Source organism: Equus caballus, chromosome 1, assembly GCF_041296265.1.
Source record: "Equus caballus isolate H_3958 breed thoroughbred chromosome 1, TB-T2T, whole genome shotgun sequence".
Taxonomy (NCBI): domain Eukaryota; kingdom Metazoa; phylum Chordata; class Mammalia; order Perissodactyla; family Equidae; genus Equus; species Equus caballus.
The window spans coordinates 8,668,781-8,693,611 of NC_091684.1; the positions used below are offsets into that span (position 1 = coordinate 8,668,781).

Consider the following 24,831-nt stretch of genomic DNA (forward strand, 5'->3'; position numbering starts at 1 on the left):
CTGAGGTGGATGTGGGGGTTGGCGCTGGATGTCAGACGCGGTCCTGTCACTCCCTTCCCCAGTGATGCCCCAGGGCCCCGAGATTCAATCCTGGTTCCTCAGACAGGCGCTCTCCAGGAAACAAATGAACTCTAAGACGTCCCACCATCTGCTCCCAAACCTCACACTATTACGTAACACTGCTCGCCTCCCACCCCTAGAGGACCCACTAACTGCTCTCTGTTCCCATCCTCATGGCTTCTCATCACAGGCCGTCCCCTCGGCCTCACATGCCCTTCCATTTACACACACACACGCATACCTGCATACAGACACAAGACATATACACACGTGCATGCCGACATGCCCACACATATATACACCTGTGCTCACTTACACATATACACGCAAACATATATAAACACATGTTTGTACATGTATATACACACAGAGACACACTTATATATGTGCTTACACACATACACACATGCATATATACACAGACATGTATAAAGACACATGCCTGCTCATTCACACTCATGCACACATGTTGCCACGTGTCCTCATTTTAGCCATTTTCCTAGGCGTGCCTCCAATGCCACCTTGGCTGCATTGCCTTTCCGACCCCCTTCCTCCCTGAGTCAGGCTCTCTCCTCATTGGGGCCCCCACAGTTCTCAGGCTATCTCTGCTTGTGACCAGCTCAGACTCCCCTCTGGGCTGGAGGCCCCTCAGGACAGGGCCTGTGACAGTCCCCTTTGCACCCTGGTCCCATCAGAACACCTGGCAGGCAGCAAACGTTCCATACATGTTTGGGGCATGAAAGAATGAACGGCAAAATGGACAAGGAAGGAGTCGGGCCCTTGCACTTGCATGAGTCCCTCTGGAAATCCCCTTTAGAACACACCTGTGGGGACAGGGGGGCGGGAGTCACCGCCTGGAGCGGTCCCTTTGAGTCGGAGGAGAGAGCAGTCAGAGATCCGCTAGCTCCCCGCTCCCACTCATGAAGGGAGGCCGGGGGTCTGCTCATTGTTCCCCCAGCAAAGAAGAAAGCGGTGCCCTCACCTGTGGCAAGCACTGGTCCAGCTGGAGAGGTTTCTTCATCAATCCAAACCTCCATGAGCTCCCACTGAGCTGGGTGCTGAAAGGACTACGATGGAGTTCACAGTCTCATGGGGGAGAGAAAGCAGGAAGAACCTCAGAAGGCGTGGATGGAGGAGAGCGTTCCAGAAAGAAGGCAGGAGTATGAGGCAGGAAGAGGGAAGAGATGACAGATGATGCCAGGAGGAGGTATACTGTGGATGGCTTTCTTGTATGTGTTAGATGTTTGTATTGAGCTTGGTGGTACTGAACTGGGGAGCCATTGAAGACTCTAGAGGAGGCGAGCAACCCAAATAGAAGGCCTTCAATGCCACCAGAGGAATTTGGACTGACTTTGATAGTTAGGGATCAGCAGATGCTCGACATTCTGTTTGTGCTCTTATTCCATGTTTTCACCCAGTGAAAACTCTATTAATCCTTCTGAATTCCACTCAGATGTCATAGCCCCTAAGAAGACTTCTGCCCTTCCAAGACGATGGAGTACGCCTCCGGGAGAGTCTCAGAGCCTGAGGGTTACTGCAATGGCTCTCCTGTGTCTCCTCCTCCAGGCACGGGCTCCTTCAGAAGGAGGGACCTGTTCCCTATCTCAGCCCTGGGCCAGTCGACATCTGGTGAGGCACAGACATTCTGATAGCACAGGTGGAAAAGAGCGTAGCCAAGGAGGGTGGCATCCCACGCACAGCCTGCAACCCAGCTGCAAGGGAGGAACAGCTGACAAGAACAGCTTTACAAAGCCCAGTGCTTTATCCTGGTTATTTCCATTTGATTTCTGGAAGGCGAACCCCCTTGGAGGGCACAGTTATTTTGTGTCCTGGGTTTCTGGCTAAGGAGATTTGCATTCCTCTGTTAGGTTTTCTTCTTGGTGATCTCTCAGTATGTTGCTCCATGGTCTTCTGTTGCTAGTGTGGGGCCCCAAGGGCTGCCAACCATCTAGAAGCCCCTGGAAAGTAAGACAGAGCAGAACTGTCTGCCGTGTTTCTTGTTTGCAGTCTCAGGGTGCTGGGAAGGCTTCATGAATCCCGGGTATGGGTTCATGTGCAAAATGGGGCCAGCCCACTTAGGAAAAGCCAGAAACTCGGTGACGTTCTGCCGTTCACCAAACACATGGGACCCGCCTTTGAGATGACAGGCCCTGGACAGGATGCTCCAGGTAGAGATGGGTAAGACAAAATCTCTCCCCAGAAGCTCCCAAGCTTGAGGGAGAATCCCAAAGTGAAGAGCACATGCAGTAGGGAGGCTGGGAAGCCCCCGGCGGGGAACACCTACCTCTGCCCGAGAGGACAGGCAAGACTCCCAGAGGAGGTGCGCTCTGATACGGGTTCTGTAGGATGAGTAGGAGCTCATGGGGTGGAAGACCAGGGAGAATGGAGAGTGGAGAAGAGGGAGAGGAGTTAAGGGGAGGGAAGAAAGGGAAAAAGAGAACAGCATTCCAGATACGCAGAGCCCTGGGAGGAGCAGTGTGACGGTGGGTGTGGGACCTGGGCAACGCCACAGTGCTGCACTCGTGTTGGCTGTTTTTCAGGTCAGAAGCTGCTTCGTTCCTCCATGTGTTCACACCTTCCTTCATTCATTCAATGGGCATTTATTGAACATGGACATGGAACCAGACTGTGCGTAGCTTGTGGTCCCGCTACAGGCTCTTCACCTAGTCACTGCCTCGTAAGCCTCGGTGGCCGTTCCAGACGTCGCTAAGGGACCAATATGACAACAACCGTAGAGCCCCTTCCACTCAAAGACTTTAGGATCGGAACCCACCACTGAGGCTGAGTGCCCGCCTCCCCACCGTGGGTGGTTCTCTGCTATATGCTTGCACCTTCCCCAGCTCCTCTGCCCCCAGGACAACCCTGTGTCTTGTGCACCACGATTTTCAGAGAGCAGAGAAAGCCAAGGCTCAGAGGGAACTGACTGCCCAGGACCAGTGCCGGCTCTGAAACTGGGGCTTCTCCTAGACACCATGTGCTGGGGAAGGCAAGACAGCAGAGGGGGTGTGTGTGTGTGTGCACGTGTGTGTGTGGGAGAGACAGAGAGCGGCCTGGCTCCTGAACCAAAACGAGAGTCAGCTGGTTTTGCCTGCTCTCTGTCTCTTCACCGCCAGCACCCAGGCCGTTGGCTACGGGTCTGGAGAACTTTCTTTTCGCAGTTGCTGTCTGCTTTCCCACAAAACAGAGTAGAAAAAGAAAGGGCCAGAGGAAACCTTTGGTCCATGTGTAAGAGGAAACCATGATTTCCTGATGCTTCTCACCCTCCGTGTTGCCACGTGGCACCGTGTCCCCCCCTCCCAGGACCTCAAGTAGAAGAGTTGAAACCCCACCCGAGGCAGAGTAGGCTGTGTCTGCAGGACAGTGTTTTCTTCTGTGCAAACAGGAGTAGGATCAGAACAGTTCGCAAATCCAGCCCAGCCTTCCAGACCTTCAGGTGGGACGGTGGGAATACTCCTCCAGAGCTCCCTGCCCCCAAATCCTTCCCACTGCCCCTCAAGCTCCTCTGCTGGGGCTGCTCAGTGCACTGGGGATATGCGGACAGAGGGCAAGTCACACCGGGTCCCAAGTGCCAGTGACAGCGGGTTATCAGAGGCCCCTCCGGCCATGTAAATGGTCCCTGCAGAGGTGTGAGCTGGAGTGCCCCAACATCCCACCACTCTCGTGGGCACAGCAAAGGACGCTTCTCTGTTGCAGGTGAACGCCATTTGTATGTGACACACCCTCGGCCTGGGTGACAGCCCAGACCCGTGCTTCTCCCTGTCTGGCCCTCAATATCTCAATTTTTGTCTGTGTTGGATGTCCTGCCTAATTAGGAAGCTTCCTGCTTCCTGTGATACTGGCCTTTTGGGCAGAGTTTGTAATTAGAGTGTCGGAGTGGGGCTCTATTAACTGCAAGAATTGTGATTCTTAGGTGGAGTTAATTGCTAATATCTGTATGCAGTGTTCCCCCAAGATATTTTACATTACAGTAAATAAACCCCCCATCTGAATCGAGACATGACCATAGGGTTTATAAACACATAATTAGTTTATGGAAAGCCAGGGTCTTCTAGGCTTCCAACACTCTCTCAGTCTACTCATCAGAAATAATAAGCCGGCTTCCAGGGTGGTCGGCCGCCATGGTTCTTTTCCATTCTTTCAGAGACAAAGGCTAAACCTCCAAACATACCCGGCAAGATTCTTGGCACTAGTCTTTGCGGGAAACGTCTTAGTAGGACATGGCAAATAGTTTTCGTTGGTCATGAGAGGGGTTGTCACACTGACAATGGGAATGGATATTATTGGTATAAGCCATTTGGAAAGTATTTTGGTAATAGGAGTCAAGAGCCTTAAAAATGTCCAGACTTGGTTTCATAAGGTATGTCTCCATACAGTGGTGCACCATGCAGCCCAAAAAATTATATAGTCTTGAGTCAGCCTTGATGGCCCAGCAGTTGAAATTTGGCACACTCCACTTCAGCAGCCTGGGTTCACTTCCCGGGTATGGAACCCGACCACCCGTCTGTCAGTAGCCATCCTATGGCTCACATAGAAGAACTGGAAGGACTTACAACTAGAATATACACTTTGTACTGGGGCTTTGGGGAGGAAAAAAAAGAGAGAGGAAGATTGGCAACAGATGACAGCTCAGGGTGAGTCTTTCCCAGGAGAAAAAAAGAAAGAAAGAAAAAAATTATATAGTCTTCTATTAAATTATTAGAAAGATGTTCATGATATGTTAAAGGAAGATAAGTTAGAGATGAACATGTATAGTTATTATAATATATCGTATGATTATGTTATTATATATATACGCACACAAGGAAAGCTCTGGAAGGAATGCTAACAGCAATTATCTATGATGGATCTGCCTGGTAATTTCCCCTTCTTTATATCTTTTTTGTCTGAATCATTTACACTGAGTAGGTATTGCTTTAACAATTGGGAAAAAAGCCATTGTCATCTTCAAAAAAGAAAAGAAGAATATACAAGCAATATGAAATAAAATTTGACAAAAAACACTGAAAAATGTACATGCGTTTGGCCTAGTGGTTTTACTTTGGGAATCAGTCCTAAGGAAATAATTGGAAAGGCAAGTAAGTCTTAACGGCACAAAAATATTAACTGCGGTCGTATTAATATTAATAAAATTGCCAACAACCTCAACGACAATCAAAGGGATAATTTATGGCACAGTCACATGATGGAATATTATACACCATTTTGGAGATTTTTGAAGAATTTATAATAACATGAGAAATATGTTTGTCGTAATAATAAGGAAAAGCAAATGAAAATAACCAATTTTGCCCAAAGAATGGAAAGCCATTTAGAAAAATGCAAAATCAACATGATGAAGCAAATTAAATCCCTAGACGAGCTGAAAACAGACCCCTCCCTGTCTAAGATTTCCTTCAAAACCATCACAGCCAATTTTGCAGAGCCTCAAATTTTGCCCAGCCCGCAATGCCTGCGATGCATGTAACGGGCTCACGGCTGTTTGTTCCTTTGCAGGTAAAGCCGGTGGTGCCTCCGCGTTTGCACGGCAACAGGCTTCTCCTCAAGTGTGTTGACAACACGGCTGTTAGTGAATAAGACAAAATGCTTCTTCTGCACACTTGGGCACCACTCCAAAGCCCAAACACTGCCCTGGTCAAGACAGAAACATCGCCCTGCGTTCTTTGCGGCTGAACGACTCTGAAAATGGACAGTTAGACCAGTTGCGCGAGAGCACTCCCACTCGACATCCTGTTCAATTTGAGACGGGCAGCTCATTCGCTTGGGGGGTCAGGTCCTGCTCTCTGGTCCCCACTCCCCCGAGGACGGGTCCTCAAGGAGGGGCCACTGCCCAAGCCCTGCCCACTTGGCTCTCACCTCACTTCTGTGCCTCTCTGTGTGGGTGGCACCTCCGAACACCCTGGAACTTACAGAACAGACAGTGCCAGCCATGGGGCTTCCCAGGCCTGCACGGTTGGCAAGTGCTTTTTATATTTACCCCTTTTAAGCCGTGACCCTAAAAAGACCACTGGTGGGTTTGGATCAGAAAAGAAGATGACAGTGACTATACTTTGCTTTGACGCCATTCTTCTTTTTCAATTATAAAAGTAATGTGTATTTTTTTAATAAAGAAAAAATATAAAAAGCACAAAAAGTAGACAATGGAAGTCACTTCTCAGCTCCGCCAGTCTCACCTCCCAGAGTGTGGCATAATCCTTCTGGGAATTCCTTCTTATTCTTCTTTTAAGATATTGCTTATTTCTGACTACGAAAGTGGTGCACGTTCATCTCAGGGAATAGAGGCAAACACACAGAAATACATAAAAGTCAACTCAAATCCTGATGCCCAAAGATGACCCCTGTTCATATTTTGATATAATCTTCCAGCCTTTACGTTATGTGTATATATGCCTGAACTATAGCAAAATTGGGATCATACAATAATTCTAAGTTCTAATGTGCCTTTCAACTTAATGTGTCACGATCATTTTCCAACGCCATTAAATAGTCTCTTATGACAAAACTCTTATTGCTGTAGAGTACTCCATTGGATGATTTACAATAATCTGCTTATCGAATCCCCTATTGCTGAATGTTCAAATTGCTTCTATATTTCCGCCATGGTATATCACGCTGTGACAAACCATGTTGTGCAAAAGTCCCTGAGAGCTTCTCAGGGTACCTTTCCAGAAATGGAATTCGTTGGCAAAGGTTAAAAACATTTTGGAGACTTTTTTTTTCAATTAATTAATTAATTGATTGATTATTTTTTAGGATGATTAGCCCTGAGCTAACATCTACTGCCAATCCTCCTCTTTTTGCTGAGGAAGACTGGCCCTGAGCTAACATCCGTGCCCATCCTCCTCTACTTTATATGTGGAATGCCTACCACAGCATGGCTTGCCAAGCGGTGCCATGTCCGTACCCAGGATCCGAACCGCCGACCCCTGGGCAGCCGAAGTGGAACATCGGAACTTAACCGCTGCACCACTGGGCCGGCCCTGAGATTTTTTTTTAAAACTTTTATTTTACTTTTAATTGTACTTAAAAGCACACAACATTTAATTTAAATGGTTTAAATTTACCATCTCAAACATCTTTAAGTGTGGAGTTCAGTAATGTTAAGTGTATTCACACAGTTGTTCAACAGATCTCTAGAACTTTTTTACTTTACAATACTAAAAACTCTGTGCCTACTAAACACTAATTCCCCTCCCCCCTCCTCCAAGTCCTGGCAACCTCCTTTCTACTCAGTGTTTTTGTGATTTTGACTACTTTGGAAACCTCATATGAGTGCCATCAAACAGTATTTGTCCTTTTGTGACTGGCTTATTTACTGAGCATAATGTCCTCCAGATTCAACCAGGTTGTAGCTTGTGTCAAAATTTCCTTCCTTTTTAAGGGTGGATAATATTCCATTGCGCATATGTACCGCATTTTCTGTACCTGTTCATCCATCAGTGGGCATGTGGGTGATTTCTGCTCCTTGGCTACTGTGAATGATGCTGCAACGAACGTGGGTGTGAGAATACCTCTTTGAGATCCTGCTTCCGATTCTTTCGGCTACATACCCAGAAGTGGAGTTGCTGGATCATATGGTAATTCTATTTTTAGTTTTTTGAGGAACTTCCACAGCGGTTGCACCATTTTGCGTTCCCGCCCACAACGCACAAGGCTTCAAATTTCTCCACATCCTCGCCAACACTTGTTTTCTGTTCTTTTGATAGTGGCCATCCTAATGGGTTTTGATTTGCCTTTCTCTAATGTTTAGTGATGTTGAGTATCTTTTCATATGCTTGTTGGCCATTTTTTCAGATTTTTAATACATATTACCAAAACTTCCTTCAGAAATCTTGGGCCGGCTGAAACTCCCACCAGCAATGTGAGGGCAATTGTTCTTGCTTCTAGCCAACATTGCATGCCCCTCAAGTTTTTAACTTTCCCCCAATAATGTAGATAAGTTGTTAAGCAAGCCATTTGCATTTGCCTTGTAATGATAGCAGCTAAACTCTATCTTTGAAGATAAAATTTCCTTGAGCTGAGCAAGGCTGACCTCGATTTTCTTCTCCTCCCAGGAGCACTGGGACCCAAGTCTTTGTCCTGTAGTGCTTTCAGAATCCTTCTCCTGCTCTAAACAGTTGCATGGCTCCTGAGTTTTATCATTAAGATTTAAATGGCATTGGATTTGGGGTATTTCAAGCATTCACATCAAAGATTGCTCCAAAAAGAAGCCCTCGGGTTTGAGTGACAAGCTTAAGAAAACCTTGCCTTGTTATTTTTGGTCCTCCACTGCGGGGCCCATTGTCTTACTCTGCTGTTCCTGCCAACTCTTCCATAATACAGTAAAAATCAAAGCCTTAAGTAATAGGAGGTTATTTGCAAATGGTATTCTTTTTTATTTTTTCCTAAATAGAGCAGTTCCTTGTTAATAAATGAAATTTATTGAAACCTCTTTTGAGAATCCTCATGAGTAGGCAGAGGCTGGACAGTCTGTTCCCAGCCACCAGCGGTGACAAGATGAAAGCGAGAAATGGCTCTCTGTCTGCTACTAACATTCCTCCCAAGGAGCCCTCTTTTTCAAATCAGGCTTTTGCACATTTCCCAAGTGTATCTTCATGTGGACTTAAAAGTTATGACCATTTTTCAGTCCGGCCATTCACTAGAAGTTCCATCCATGTTCACTTGAGCCAAGTAAACTTAGCTACTTCCAAAATGCTGCCAAGTGCCAGGCTTCCCCTGATGGGTGTTTGCAGAAACAGCAGAGTTGGAGTATGTAAGACCCTCCAACAGTTCTTAAAGTCATTCAGTGGCTTGGTGACACTTGAGGGCTATAGAGAAGAACCACTCACCAAGTTTCATGTCATCAGCAAACCTATCATGTGTTTATTTCTGTCCCAGCTCATGAAAAAGTATCTGAACCATATCATGGAAATTCATACAAAATATAAACATCGTACAAGGAAACTGGGTCTCAGTCAGGACCCCACCAGAAAACACAGGCACATTTCTCATAGGGTAATTTGAGGAGGGTTTACTTATAAAAACATGAGTGCAGGGAAACCCATGAGATAGTGCAGCCACCGGGGGCCAGCGCGGCGGAACTGTTGCCACCTCTAGGCCCAAAGAGCAAGGGAAAGAAGAAGTTACTAGAACCCAGAAAGAGAGACATATGGAGTGTCAAAAGGAAGCCGGAGAGGAATGGAGTCCAGACACATGCTACAACGTGATGAACCTTGAAAACATTGTGCGAAGTGAAAGAAGCCAGACAAAAGGCCACATAGTGTATGATTCCATTTATAGGAAAATGTCCAGAATAGGCAAATTCTTAGACACAGAAAGTAGATTAGTGGCTGCCTAGGGCTGGGGAAGGGAGGAATGAGGAGTGACTGCTAATGGGTTCCAGGTTTCTTTTTGGGGTGATGAAAATGTCCTGGAATTAGATAGTGGTGATTGTTGCTCAACTTTATGAATATACTATAAACCACTGAAATGGTGTACTTTAAATGGTGAAATTTATGGTATGTGAATTATATCTTAATAAACTTAAAAAAAGAGGGGGGAGTATGACCTTTGGTGGAAAAGCAGAGTCAGCCCAAGGCAACCTGGTAGGGGTGGAGAGAGGAAGGAAGGGAAGAAGGGAGACCAGGGGGAGAAATACATGGACCCAGCTTTCCTCTCTCCCTCTGGTTGACTATGGCCCCCCTTGGCCAAACCCAACTGGAAGCCAGTGGGTGAGCGAACATTGGTGTAGTCTATATGCGTCAGCCTCCCAAGACGGAGAGCAGGGTGGGAAAAGATGCAGAATGGACCCAGAGGGCAAATGGAAGACATTTGGCGCATCAGAAGAAAAGGAAAATAAGAATATGTAAACAAGACGAAGTCAGAGGTAGTGAGAGTACATAAAATATGCCCTGTAAGGTACTCTGGAGTTGCTAAAGTGAGTTCTGATTTGGGGTGTGAGCTTTCTAGCAACTAGCACAGAGAGGGAAATTTACCAGAAAGGAGATTTGTGGTGTCCATTAGGTAAAAGCAACCTCAAGAGAAAGGCGTTCCACTGAAGGATGGACATGGTGGCATGCTCTATGTCTAACATGTTACAATTATGGCTTGGGAAAGATGCAAAAGGAAAGAAGGCAAAGAATTTGCTGCCGTTCTCTGCAGGCCCAAGATTCGTAAAGACTTCCCTCCCTACAATCCCCTAGCGGGCTGCTGCTCTCTTTAAAAGTCCTCTCACTACTGCAAAATCACAGACGCCACACTGTGCAGGAAGACGGTCCAGAACACTTGTTAAGGGCTCCGTCCTGGGGTCAGACCACCTGACCCCAGTTTAAACCCCTGATCTAACATTTAATTCTCTATGACCTATGGCAATGGACTTAATCACCGTATGCCTTAGTTTCTTAGCCTGTAAAATGGGAATAATTAAAATCCACACCTTGTAGGGTTGTTGTGAAGATGAGATGAAATAATGCACGGCCAGGACTTAGTGCTGTTCCTGGAGCATCATAAGTGCTTGATAAATGTCTATGTCGACTCTGGTGACTATAATGATGATATAGGAGTTGGCAGGTCGTTCCTGATCATCCCATTTCATTTGCTCATTTTTACAGGGGAGGAGAAGGAGGCCCAGAGAGGTGTGTAATCTACTCCAAAATCACATGATCAGAAGAAAGGCAAAGTCAAGAAAAGAACCGAGCTACCAGCCTCAGCACATCACGGTGATTCTCAGCAGTGGCTCCTGTGTTGATATCTTGCCTGGGAGCAGTTCCCTGTCAGCCCATCTGGACTGCAGATACAAGAAAGCAAAAACCTCAGAAGCTAGTTCATGCTGTGCATGCAGTAGGTATTCAGTAAATGCTCATGGCATGAATTTGTGAATTTTTCTTACCATTGCCTGGCACACCAGGAGCTCTTTGAGGGCAGGGTCTGTGCCCAGATCTGTCTCTCTAGTGGCTGGCACAGGAGCCTGGCAGAAATTAAGTGCTTAGAAAATATTTTACATGTATTAATTATTAACGTCTGAGGTTATTTATAAACAGCTATGTGGGAAAAGCCCAGTTGGGATTATGGCCTGTGTCAGAAGTTAAATTCTCAGCCCACTTACAAAAAGCCATGTCAAAACATGACTACAATCCACCCAAGAAGTCTGGCTTTCTCCTAATGACATAAAAGTGAAAATGCCATTTAAGGTGACACAGGAACTGATCCCAGAGTTACAAATTATCCTGTGGCCTGAAACTCTGGATAGGTGAGGTAGGAAGGTATGCTAGTTACTAACAGCATCTGCAACTTAGTGAGCTCCTATTACGCACCAGGCTCGGAACTGGATGCTTCCATAACTTCTCTTATTGACTCCTGTCGCTAATTCTGTGTGCTCACTTATTCACTCAACATGTGTTTATGGAACACTCACTGCTGAGACTGTCTTAGCATGGGTTCCCTCAGAAGCAGAACCTCAGACCAGGTCTTGGGTGCTGGGGCTTTATTTGGGAGGTGACCCCCGGCAGCAGGAGGGAGGGTGTAGGGAGCAGGAATGGTCACCAGGGGCTCGATTACCCTAGGAACTCTGAGAAGTGTACAGGGCACATTTCAGAAGGCAATGTCCAAAGAGCAGGAGCTCAGAGCATTTACCCTCCACTCCTCCCCTAATGATGAGGGCGGCTTGTGGGAATCCGCCCTCCCCCCGACCCCCAGACACACATCATCTCCCATGAACTTGAGGGCTGTACCTAAGTGCAGGGGAACTCGATCCTTGGCGTTGGAGAAGGCATGGGGCAGGATGAGGAGAGCAGTGCCGTCCTGAGGCGTGTGCCGTCAGTATGGCGGGGGGAGCCTCAGCCTGCGTGCAACCGTTCTCCTCAGCTGCTATTGAGATCAGAGGCAGACTGGCTACATGATTTCCAGGACGCAGTGCAAAATGAAAACGCAGGGTCCTTGTTTAAAAATTATTAAGAATTTCAAAACGGTGGCTGCGGAGCATTCAAGCAAGCACAGGGTCGTTCTAAGTGCAGGGCCTGTGCGACTGCACAGATGGCAGCCAGGGCACTGGCCCGTGGTGAAGAGCTCTGTGGCTTTTGCTCTGAGTGCCTGTTATGTGCAGGGACCACACTGAGTGCTTTACGCGTGCAATGAACGGTAGTTATTTATACCACGCTTTATGACTTCTCTTTGGTGGGAATGAATTTAGACAAATGCATGTTACTTCCCAGCTGAGGAGTCCTTAAAGCCACACTAGGTCTACCACTCGCTAGCTGAGAGCTAGCTTGAATCCACACCTGACAACTTTCAATTCATGTGCAAAGGAGGTTAGCCAAACTCTGAGTGCTGCACAAACATGTTTTTATGGTTTTCTTTATGATCACTCTGACATCAGAACATCACAAATCTTTCGTTTGGCTGATATTTAACACAAACGTAGGTTTCTCTGGCTTACCCAGTATAACTCTGCCAAAATGCCACAGATACACTAAATTTTTTCCTGTCATCAAGAAACCATTCATATGAAATTTGAAAGTGATTTATCAGATCATTGGGCTTACATTTTTATAGCTTTATGAACAGTAATTGCTACAGGTCCCAGAGAGCTGCAGACCACACCCCGCCCCCGCCCCCCGATCCAGGCCCCCCAAATACTGTAGCTTGTGGTTCAAGTTCCAAAGAAAAGCAGGAGGATGCCCCAATGTCTGCTCGTGATGACCAGATGGAGCATGTGAACCTCCACTGGATCCTGGATCAAAAAAAAATCTACAAAAGACGTTTTGAGACAATTGAGGAAACTTGAAGATTGTCTGGGAATTAGTGCTTCTCAAAGTATCTTTAGTGAAGGACCAGTTTTTGTTTATCAGTGTATCTCAGACTGATGCTTTTGTAAAGTATAATAAAAGCAAATTTCTTGAAAAATAAAATGGAAAATATACAGAATGCAAACCCAGAATTTTTTGTTATTAAACCTAAGAGATCTAAAACGACCCTGTCAAACTACTGTGAAAGTTTCTAAAAGCTTGCCTTCCATTTAGGTATTCAGCTGGTTGCAGACCTGTAACAAGTAGGCTCAGATTGCCCCAGAATGCTGACCACACATTGAGTAGCACTGAGCTGATAGCCCTGGTAGTAAGACGTATTGTTAATTTTCATAGGTGTGATAAGATATTAGGGTTTTGTAGTAGAAGATCTGTCTTCTTAGGAGATACTTCTCAGGAGTATTGAGGGGTAAAACATCAGGATGTCTGCAACTTACTCTCAGAAGGTTCAAGAAAAAAAGTATCTATGAATAGAAAGGAAAAAGAGCTAAAGCAAGTGTAACAAAATGTGGACAAATGGTACCCATAGGTGGCCGGCCTATGGGCATTCACTTATTAAATCAACTTTTCCATCGATTTGAACAATCTTGAAATGAAAAGTTGGAGCAGGGGAGAAAAACTAGCAGACCACTGTTTCATTTCTTCCTGGAACAAATTAAATGTGAGGGCAAGTCTCCAGAGATGCATGGGCCAGGGGGCCCGGTGCACTCACCTGTCCACGTCCCCTTGAGCACTAGGCAGGCAAGACAGCAGAGCCAGGGAGAGCCTGGGAGGCCCCCAGACCTGCAGCTTCAACCTGGGCTCCACAGCCTGTCGGCTGGGAGGCCTTGGCAAGTGACCCAACCTTGCAGCCTCAGCATCCTCATCAGAAATGCAAGGGCTGCCCTAGCTAACATGAAATAATAATGCTTTCCTGGGACAAGTAAGTGTGCCATGAATGATGGGTATTGTGAAGCCTGGGCTCCCCCAGCCAGCTGACATGATGAACATGCACCTTAATTAATTGCAGATTTTCAGGGACAAGAATGGATAAACGATTTTTTTTTAAGTAGCGTTCCGCCGGGGAGGACAGCCTCACACTGAAGTCAGCTCCGCCATAGGGCATTTTGTAGGTGATTGTGCTGCAGGGCACATCAAGAGCTCTAGACCCTAAAACCAGTTCTAGTCGGAGCTGAAGAATTTCCTTTGATGATGGAGCTCCTTTCCCCTGCGTGCAGCAATTCCAGGAGGCTGGCCTTTCCCAGGCTCCGTCTTTCCTTGGCCATTCTCAGCAGAGGCCCCACCATGGGACCGACTGTGGGCTGAGTCATGTCAGTGACCTGTATGACTCTGGTGTTAGTCATGATTGCTAACACGTCTGAAGGTCTGTGTGTCGTGGGCCTGCCCTGCTACAGGGAAATTAACATTCTGAGGGTAGGGCCCCATGCTGGACATGTGAGGAGGTGGCCTCACAAGAGATCAGGGGACTTTGTGGACTCATGTTGGCTTCAGTTTGACTCTATGGGCCACTGATAGAGAATTCTAGGCTTCCCCACTCTGTGTTCCACTGTGCAAGGACTGGACATGTTTTTTCTAGTGTTTAAATTAGTTTCCTAAGGCGCTGGAAGTGCAGTGAACTTGGAGGTCTCAAGAAGCACCCTGCACACGAGGTCTGCCACTCGCTGGCTGAGGGAACTTGGGCAAGATATTTACTCAGGACTCGCTACATAATTTGTGGGGCCCAGTGCAGAATGAAGATGCAAGGCCCCTTATTCAAAATTAGTCAGAATTTCAAGATGGCAAGAGCAGAGCCTTAAGCCAAGTGTGGGCCTGAGTGCGGGGCCTGTGTGACTGTGTGGGTCGTAGCCCGTGGAGTTGGCCCTGCACCTAATCCTCTGGGATCTTCGTTCCTCTCACAGATGACTGTGGGGTTTAATCCTCACCTCAAATGATGGTGAGGATTAAATGAGATAATACTTGGCCAACACAGTCGCCCTGAGATCCTCTCTCCTTGGAGGAAGCAACCAGCTCAGGTTAATCTTTGTACCAAGGGTCCAGCCCAAGCTGGGCATGGAGCGGGCCCTCCTTCAATGTTTGTTGAGTAGTACGAGCTCAATATGTTTGTTTATTTCTTCCGTATGTTACACTACAGATTCGCTCTTTTCTGCGGATCAGCATGCTTGTTTTTGTTTTTGTTTTCCTAGGATAGAGCTACTGTTTTCCAAAGCATTCAGGCAGAGCGTGTGTGTGTGTGTGCGTGTGTGTGTGTTTAATTAAAAAAATAAAAGTGATGGGCTTAAACCCAAATGCCAATTAAATCCTCAGACTGAGAGCTTCAACCACTCTGATCTGTACCCCTCACCACACAGGGCATGAGCCTAGGCGTTCTAATACATAGTTGAAAAGGACCACAGCATCTGTAAAGGCAACATGTACTCGCTGATTAAAATTAATTATGAATCACATAGTGATTATGTTATAGCCACAATGAGCACAGCTATTCTACAAAATAGGGCGGCAAAATTCCCACCTCCATTCAGGACAGCAACTGAGAGCTTCAGATAATTGTTGTTCTGAAGTGAGCTGAACCCTGAATCACAGAGAAAGGTGAGGGACAATGCAGTGAAGTCCGACTCGCAGCAACTCTCGCTGCACAGACCCTTGAAATCCTCAAGTGCGCACAACTAGTCCATTTTGTTGCACAAAACAGTTACAATAAAAGGACCCACTATTATCTAGGGCCACTATCTTTTTTCTACAACTGTTGGTTCCTGGAAATGAAACAGGAAAGTGATAGGGAATGGAGAAATAAGGACCTGTTAGGGGTCTTTGATTGTGGCAAAGCGAAAGCTGACTGCTCTCTAGCAGCGGCCTGTCCCACGGGCCTTTTCCAGGCTCCTGGTTCCGAGAGCCATCAAAGTAGCTCCCAGGGAGGCGCAAAGCAGAGAGAGGATTATGTCCTCCTGTTTAAAGGCTGCAAATAGGGGCCTTACGAACTCAACCCTTCATGCTAGGGCTATGTATTTCATTTTTTTCACTACTTTTGAAGAAACTTTTAATTTCTAAATACTTTTTAAATTTACAGATAAGTTGTCAGAATAGCACAAAGAATTCCCTTATTACCTATCACCCTAATTCACCAGTTTTTAACATTTTGCCCTATTTGCTTTATATACACGTTATTTTTTATGAACTGTTTGAGAGTAGGTTGCATACATCATTTCCCTGGCCCTTCACTTTTCTAAATTATAAAAATAATATAATCAAATCGAGGTAAAAATTCTTAAAAGATCACCCCCAAATCCTACCTCCCTAATACTAATATGTTCAATTAAAAATTACTTTATTCTCTTTGTCAGTTTGCATATGTAACTTCGTACAGCTGGGATCTCTTCAAATCTATTCACTGAATGATTCATCCATCCATCCACCTATCCATCCATCCATCCACCTATCCATCTATCCACCCACCCATCCATCCATCCATCCATCCACCCACCCACCTACCCATCCATCCACCCACCCACCCATCCATCCATCCATCCATCCACCCACCCACCTACCCATCCATCCACCCACCCACCCATCCATCCATCCACCCATCCATCCATCCATCCACCCACCCATCCATCCATCCACCCACCCATCCATCCATCCATCCATCCACCCACCCACCTACCCATCCATCCACCCATCCATCCATCTATTCACCCATCCATCTATCCATCCAATAAATATTTAACCAAGTACCCACCTCCTGTTTTCCAGGCCCTACAAAACAATTCTTGCCCAGCTGCACTGTTCCTCCCCTAAAAAAAAGTCCATCGCCCTAAGCCAGGGATGTTGATATGGTTGGGGTTTTTGCGTATCTACTAATAATTTCCCACCAACTTTCAAAAAAGTATTTTAGCTATTTATAGAAAAAACATACATACAATCCTACAGTTAATCAAAAAGTCAAAACGGAAGTCAGAAACTCCTTCCAACAGTTTCTCAGTCCAGTTTTTTCAAGTCCAAGAAGTGATCCTTCTGTCATCTGTGGTGTATCATCACCAAGCAAGAAGATTTTAAGCTTTATTTTAAATAATTTGTATTATCAGAACAATTGGTATTTTGTTTTCCAAAGATAAAATTACATGAAAATATTAATATGTCTTTTCAAACAGCACAAATCACTCCTTTCCCATAGCAAGTTCACAATCACTTTTCATGGAGGAAGGGATATTGCTTCCTGGAACATGACAATAGGCATGTTGGCATCCTTAAGCATTACATTTGACTTTGAGTTTCCTATGAGCCAAGGCAACAAGGACTCATGATGGTTTACACTGTTTTAATTATCTTTTAAAAGTAAACCATTAGTTCTTCAGGAGAGATGTTCTTTATTTTCTTTTGAAGGAATGCAGAGCAGAGATGACAGAAACTCCCAAGGGGTGCCGGAGAATCTGGACCAGATCTTGCTGACTGTCCCCTCCCCCTCTGAGAGTGCTGAGGCAGATGGGGTGGGGGGGGGGGGAAGTGACTGGACTCACAGCCTGTGGTAGGAGTGCCCCCCGCCCCCAACCACATTGTGGCCTGGATGGAACCCACGGCTTCTCGGGGGACATAGCACCTGGAAGTTAAGAGGTCTGTGCATTCACTGCGGGAGGGGCTTGAGAGGGTGCTGTGCAGGACAAGGCAGCATTTGAGGGTCAGCTGTGCCAGGCCTGGTCAGCAGGAGCATGGCCCGGCCCCCAGGAAAAATGTCCCTGCCCTGTCTGTGCTGAGAGTTACACCTGCGTCAGTTACACCTGCCCCCTCCCCGCCGCCCCCCCCCCCCCCCAGTACTGGGGGCTCCCCTGGATCACCCTCCACAACTGGAGAGCGAGGACCCCACTCCCAGAGCCTTGGGGCTGGAAAACACCCCCCATCTGAATCCCAATTCTGAGTATCAGAAAGGAGGAGGAGATCTTGAACAAGGGGAGAAATCACTTTATTAAGGAGTTTGAACTTTATGTGCCAAAAGAGGCCAGTTAACCCACAAGAAACAGAATCTAACCAGAAAACACAGTTACCTTTCATTGGTAACATCAAGCAGGGCCAGAGGCTCCTTGGCAAATGAGGTGAGTTCCAATGAATAAAGCAAAAGCCTCTTCTACACATTGCAAAGCAATGTGTACATTTCAAACTCCTCCCATGCGAAAGCTTGATTAACGAGATTATCTGGAAAAAAACTGTAGTATTCCAAGTGATTGGATTTTTCTATTTAACTCAGACAATCAGGAAAAAGTGATTACGGATCTTTTCCAAGAAAAATAAAAGTGTTAGATGCCACCTTTTTGAACTCTTATATTATTTCTTCTTCCTCAGTGTGAAAGTAATATGTGGGACCCTTCTTCTCAGTCACCAAGTTATTTCTACTTTCTCATTATCACAGTTTTTGGTTGTTATTGTTCTCAAATTGATCCTCAGGAGCCTTAAAATCCACGAGGCTGTACCCATCTTTGTCTTTGTCTTTTTATTTTTATTTTATTTATTTTTTAAAGATTGGCACCTGAGCGAACAACTCTTGCCAATCTTTTTTTTCTTTCTGCTTTTTCTCCCCAAATCCCCCAGGTACATAGTTGTATATTTTAGTTGTGGGTCCTTCTAGTTGTGGCATGTGGGATGCCACCTCAGCGTGGCCTGACAAGCGGTGCCATGTCTGCACCCAGGATCCAAATCCAGGAAACCCTGGGCCGCCCAAGCAGAGCATGCGAACTTAACCACTCGGCCACGGGGCCGGCCCCGTCTTTTTATTTTTAACCAGTGTCTGACAATGCATTTAATTCTTGGGCTTTCTTTCTTTCTGCGCCCCCCCCCCCCCCCCCCCCCGCTTTACAGATGAAATTGAAGGCTTATTATTAAACAAAGAAAAAAAACGTTCAAATACGAAGATGCTAAAAATGTTTCAACAGGAACTAACTTTGCCTTTTCTGAATCCATACTAATAATTAAGATACATGGATGTAAAGAGAAGTCCTTGTTGAATGGGGGGTGTCAACCCCAGCTCCTCTCTCACTAGCAGTGCGACCTTGAGGAAGTCATGCTAAGTCTTTGAATCTGTTTCCCTCATCTGTAAAATGGGGATAATACTAGTATTTCTCATAAGGGGCTGTTATGAGGCTAGAAGATGCACATCGAGGGCTTAGGCCAGCACCAGACACCCTAGGGAGTCATGGACAAACACTGGGGGCTGTTGGTGTTATTTTCATGACTTTTTTTGTGTGTCTGTCTGTTAAAACGTTGGCGTACTAGAAGTTGAACCTGACAGTAACATAGGACTAAATGGGAAGAGACCACGGAGAGTACTGAGAAATTTGCATCTCAGGACTATATTCTATAGAGGCAACAGAGATAAAAATTAGTACAAGGTATTTATTCTGCAAATTAACTGAAATGTGCTTTAAAACAAAATATTTTCTCTTTATCTTAATGTTTTTTCTCATCGAAAAATACCTTCAGATATAGCAATAAATATAAATTAAGAGGTTTGTAAGACAAAAGCTACTTTGCAACATTTTTTTATATTGTGGTAAAATATACATAACATAAAATTTACCATTTTATCCATTTTTAAGTGTACAGTTTTGTGGCATTAAGCACACTTGCAATGTCGCGCAACCCGTCACCATCATCCACTTCCAGAACTTCTTCATCACTCCAAATGGAAACTCCGTGCCCATTAAACAATAACTACTCCCCTCCCCCAGCCCTTGGTACTCTCCATTCTACTTTCTGATCTCCATGAATTTGTCTACTCCAGATACCTCAAATAAGTGGAATCATACAGTAGTTATCCTCTTGTGCCTGATTTCACTCAGCATAATGTCCTCAAGGTTCAGCCACGTTGTAGCATGTGTCAGAATTTCCTTTCTTTTTAAGACTGAATAATATTCCATTGTATACATGTACCACATTTGTTTAATCCATTCATCCTTTGATGGACATTTGGGTTGTTTCCGCCTTTTGGCTCTTGCGAACGATGCTATCAACGTGGGTGTATAAGTACTTATTGGCGATCCTGCTTTCCATTCTTTTGTGTACTGTATATACCTGGAATTGGAATTGCTGGATCATATAGCAGTTCTGTGTTACTCTTTGCGCAACTATCAAACTGTTCTCTACAGTGGCTGCACCATTTGACATACCCAAGAGCAGTGTACAAGTTTTCTGATTTCTCCACATCCTTACCAACACTTGTTATTTTCTGTCTTTTTGATAATAGCCATCCCATTGGACGTGAAGTGCTATCTTACTGTGATTTTGACGTGCATTTCCCTAATGACTAGTGATGCTGAGCGTCTTTTCATGTGCTTATCGGTCATTTGCACATCTTCCTTTGAGAAATGTCTATTCAAATCTTTGCCCATTTTTGAATTGGAGGAAGGTTTTTGTTGCTGTTTGGAACATTTTTTTTTTTTCTAAAACAACTGGAGTTTGAAATAATTCACATATTGGGGGCAAATGGGCTTAATATTTTAAAATGCAAGGTGTCAGGTAGAAGTGAGAAATAATTTTTGGCTCTGAGGATGCCTTCTTTTTAACATTCTCACAACAAAGAGCATAGTATTTTCTAAGTTAGGTCGAATTCATGGTAGACATGAAAACTGAACGAGTGATATGGAAAAACAGCTGACTTTCGGTGGTTTCCAGGTGAGAACAGAGGGCCACTCAGAACCAAAGATCATTTGTGAAATAAGGAAGCAGAAAATCTTTATTTATGGTTATTATAGTTTATGCCTAAGAAACACAGAAAAGCACATACTGGTAGTCCAGGAGCCTGGGGGTGGGCAGGGTCAGTTTATAACCAAGAACTGTCTTAGGCGCCATGACCTGGAGGCAAAACGCCTGCGGGGAAGAGAGCCCTGAAGATGTTTTGTGGGGATAGAGGGTCTCCAGGAGATGGAGGCAACCGGGAATGCACATTTGAGCGTTTGCCGGCACAACTGCAGACTCGACAGCAACGTAGGTGAGCTGACCAGGGCCTGCTGGGGCCAGGTTGAAAACAGGCTTCGGACATCTTAGCAACTGAATTACCTGGGCGAGCGGGTGTGAAATGCTAGCTGCCATCACGTTCACCAGGTCTTCAATGGAGTTTTAAAACCTTATTGTTTGGCGATAAAACAATCATCAGGAGCCACGGCCCCCACACTGCGGGTTGCGCACGCCACATCTGGGCGCACTTCAGCAAACAAGCAAGGGAGCACCCCCTCCCCGCTGAGGGCCGGAGCAGGAGTTTTTAAATGTTAATGGACTGAGAGGCCTATAGAGCAGCGCTCTTTGGGATGCAGAAAAGGGTTTAGCGGCGCCGTGGCCCTTCCTCTGGCCCCCCGGCCCTAGCTTACGTTTCCCCCGCTCCATAGGGTGCGGTGCACTCCTGGTACGCAGGGGGTCCAACCGAGCCACTCGGCCCCCAGAATGGCCGTCCCAGCGGCCTGCAAAGGCCGGACCTCCCACCCCTCCCCAAGCCTTTCCTGTTCAACGTCTCAATCCAGTTTGTAACATCTCAATATGGTTTTTAAACAGGTCGCGACTAAGGGCTCAGTTCAGTCCACACAGGGGCTCCTGGAGGACGCGCGGCCCCCAGGGAAGTGAGACGCAAGTTTGGGGGGCTCTGGGGCACAGGGAGACGAGCCCTCCTACCCCGCAGACGCTGACTCCCTTCCGCAAACCGGGCTCCAACGCTGCGGGTCATCGGCATGGAATTTCGTCCAGGTGCGGCCGGCGCTCGGCCTGGCCCCCCAGGTTTGGTGTCCAGACTCTAACCGCCGGGCGTCGGAGCGGCGCGGGGTCGGGGCCGCGGAAGAGCGCTGCGCCAGCCCAGGACCCCGGCTTCCAGGCCCCCCAGGCCGCAGCGCTTCCGTCCCGCGAGGCCCAGAGCTCCTACTCAAGGCAAGGCTTTAAAAATAGCCCCAGCGAGATCCAGGCAACAGGAAGGAACATTTTTTTTTAATGTGTAAAAAATGTTTTGCTTTTTGTAGGGAACACAACCGCTGCAAGTTCCAGCACATAGGGCCCCCTCCTCGCGCACCCACAGCCATCGCCGCCTCGCGGGCAAGGCGCGGGCACCGTCTCCGGGATCCGAATTTGGGGTGCGCAAGTGCCCCCTGTGGCCGGCCCGCGCCTGACCCCGCGGGCCTGAGAAGGCAGAAGCGGCCGGCGCGGGGGCCCAGGAGGAAGTTGGAGCCGCGGGGCCGGGAAGGGGGCAGCTCGGCGCCGCGGGCCTGGCTGGGGCTCGATGGGGCTAGGGCCACCCCGGGGCGCCGCGCCCAGGCCCGCCCGGGCTCGCGTCCCCCCACGTGGCGGGCCGCCCGGCCCCACGTGGAAGGGGCGGAGGAGGAAGGAGGGCGAAGAGAGCGCCGGCCTCCCGGCCGCTGCGGCGGGACCCGCGCCCCTGCCGCCCAGGCCCCCGCCCTCCGCGAGGGCCTCCCGGGCGGGGCCGGGCCAGCGAGTGCCCGCCGCACCCGGCCCCCTCGCCCGCCCGCCGCGCCAGTGTGCACTTTCCCGGAGCCACTAATCCCCCGAGAGAGCCGATTTGTAGTGAGGAGTATCTGTAGGGGGAGAGGCCGGCCCATGTGGGGTTGTGTCATTGGTTTGCAAAGAGAAGACCCCGCCTTTGCCCAAAAAAAAAAAAAAAAAAAAAAAAAAAAAGGAGAGAGGAGTGAGCGAGCAGCGACCCTCACCTCGCCTCCCGCCTCGCTCCTGCGCAGCCGGCGGGCACCGGGAGACGCGGTCGGCGCCGCTTCTTTCCCTTTCCTTTTCTCTCCGTTCTTCTCCTCCTTCCCCGGAGGAGAAAACAAATAAAGAAGAGCAAATAGCCGGGAGGCGCTCGGCATCCAGGACGCTCCCTCCCCCGATCCAAGTTGGAATTAGCATCCTCTTAGGGGTGAGCGCGGCGCGGGGCGTGCGCGGGCCGGGGACCCCCAGCGCAGCCCCCTCCCGGGGGGCGGGCGGGCGCGGGGCCGGGACTGGGGTGGGGAGGATTGGGAGCCGGGTGGGCGGAGGAAGGGGGTGGGGTGGGTGGGGAAGTAGGAAAAGGCTCGGTGGCGAGGGGAGGAGGAGGAAGGGAAGGGGAGGGGTAGGATGAGGAGGGAGGGGAGAGAAAGGCGGGAGGGGGAGGGGCGGGGAGCTGGAGAGATTAAGTTTTTGTGTGTGTGTCCCTGTGTGCGTGTGTCATTTTAAGGTGGCCCGGGAACGGCCCAGAGGAGCCGGCGGCGGCCCGAGGAGCGAGGGACCGAGCCGGGAGCCATGCCGCGCTGAGTGGGGGCCGCACAGCCGCCGCCACCGCCACCGCCGCCGGGTGGGGTGGGAGGGGCGGGAGCCGCCGCCGCCGCCGCCGCCGCCTCCCGGGTGGGCGCCCTTCGCCGTGGACGCCGGCGGCCCGGGACGAGGTAAGGGGGGCCCCGGGGGAGGGCTGGGCCCGCCGCCGCCCCCGCCTCACCTGAGGCCGCGGGCTGGGGGCGCCGCGCCCGCGCCTCACTGCGCCACTCGGGGAGGAGGAGGAGGGCGAAGGACACGGAGCCGGCATCCGAGGACATCTTTGGTCTGCGTCCCCGGCCCCGTGTCCCCTCTCGGCGCCCGGGGGTGGGCGCCGGCCTGGGTGTCCCTGCCTGCCGCCCCACTCCGCCGATCGCGCCCGCTGGCCGCCGTTTGCGCCAGGATTTTTGTTGTTGTGATGAGAGTTGATGAATGCGAAGTAGGCGGTCACCTTCCTTCCCATCAGGATTGGCAAAAAAAAAAAAAAAAAAGAAAAAAAGAAACCCCGAGCGCGGCGGCGTCCAGAGGGCAGCGGCGGCGGCGGCGTCTCGGCGACGGTTTCCTAGGCGCCCCCGGCTCCTGCTCCCCGAGGCCGGTGGGTGCGCGCGCGGGGGCCGCCCGAGACCCAGGCCGAGCGCGCGGCGCGCCGCGGGGACAATACGACCGGATCCCCCGGGACCGGGAGTCCGAGCGCGCGGGGCCTTGCGTTTGCGGGGCGGGGGCGAGGGGAGAGCGGGGGTCCGCGGGGAAACCGGGGCGCGCGCGGCTCGGGGCCCCCAGGGGAGCGGCCCCTGCTGGCCGGGGATCCCGCGCGGCGCCCCGGGAGCGCAAGTGAAAGACGGGAAAGGAGGCGAAGTGGAACCCTTTTGTTTTGCCGGCCCCGCATTGTTGGCTCCACCGGGCAGCCGGGCCACATCTGCCGCCGCCGCCACTACTACCGCGCCGGGCTCGGCCCGCCAAAGTCGCAGCGGGGCGGGGGCCCGGGGTGGGCCGGGCGGCGGGCGCGGGCGGGGGCCGGGCGGGCCGGGCATTTTCTCTGCCCGGCCGCGCTCCCGCGGGCACCACTTCCTCCTCGCCCGCCGCCGCCGCGAACCCGGCCCGCCCGCCTCCCCCGCCCCAACCTCACTTTTCGGGTGGGGCGAACCAAAAAGAAAAAGTTTCGCAGGAGGGGCTGGCGAGGGCGCGCCCGGGGCGGCTGGGACCCGGCGCTGCGCAGCGACAGCCGGGCCGCCGCGGTCGCCTCTTCCTCCTTGTCCTCCGCGGCGCTGGACGGACCCGCGCGGCCGAGGGGAAGCGCCTCTCTTTCTTTCCCTCGCGCTCTTCCCAGCGCCCCGGGGCAAGTTGGGCAGAGGCGCGCGGGAGCCGGGGCGCGCCGGGGCCTTTCTCCAGCGGGAGGCCCCGCGGCGTGGCCGCTCGCCCGCAGCCCACGCAGCGCCCTGGTGCTGGGAGGCCGCGGGCCCGGGAGCTCGGCGCGGTCACCGCTGGCCGCGGCGAGACACACACGCGCACACACTCCCTCCGGTGGCTCGCTTTCCGCCGTCGCCGATGGTCACGGACACTGAGTGTGCGTGTGCGCGCGAGTGTGTTGGTGCTCCCCCCTCCCCGCCCCCGAGTACTTTTTCCGGAGGCGGCCTAAGCAGCAGTTGGCTCCAGGGGGTCCCCACGTTTAGTATTTTACGGGAGAAAGGAGGAATTTTTCGTAGAAATCCCCGCTTGCTCTGCGTCCTTGCGGTGGAGG

The 24,831-nt window shown here is 49.5% G+C and overlaps 2 protein-coding genes across 12 annotated transcripts in view; both read left to right on the plus strand.

The window, feature by feature from the left end:
• The window catches only part of LOC138919113 (collagen alpha-1(I) chain-like), a 34,725-nt gene extending 10,070 nt beyond the window's left edge, over positions 1-24,655 (plus strand). Inside the window, exons 2-5 of the mRNA XM_070243262.1 lie at positions 21,363-21,728; positions 21,818-22,376; positions 23,020-23,532; positions 23,660-24,655. Coding sequence (XP_070099363.1) covers positions 21,363-21,728; positions 21,818-22,376; positions 23,020-23,532; positions 23,660-24,655 — 2,434 coding nt within the window. The remainder of the gene's footprint in view (positions 1-21,362; positions 21,729-21,817; positions 22,377-23,019; positions 23,533-23,659) is intronic.
• Positions 22,239-24,831, plus strand: part of CTBP2 (C-terminal binding protein 2) — a 166,114-nt gene continuing 163,521 nt past the window's right edge. For 3 of the 11 annotated variants that reach the window (XM_070254149.1, XM_023637378.2, XM_023637423.2), the window contains exons 1-2: positions 22,489-22,722; positions 23,020-23,227. The gene's annotated coding sequence lies outside the window, so the exon portion shown is untranslated. Of the gene's footprint in view, positions 22,723-23,019; positions 23,228-23,284; positions 23,689-24,831 lie in introns of those variants that run through there. The other 8 variants (XM_070254238.1, XM_070254503.1, XM_023637395.2 and 5 more) reach the window with 7 other exon arrangements.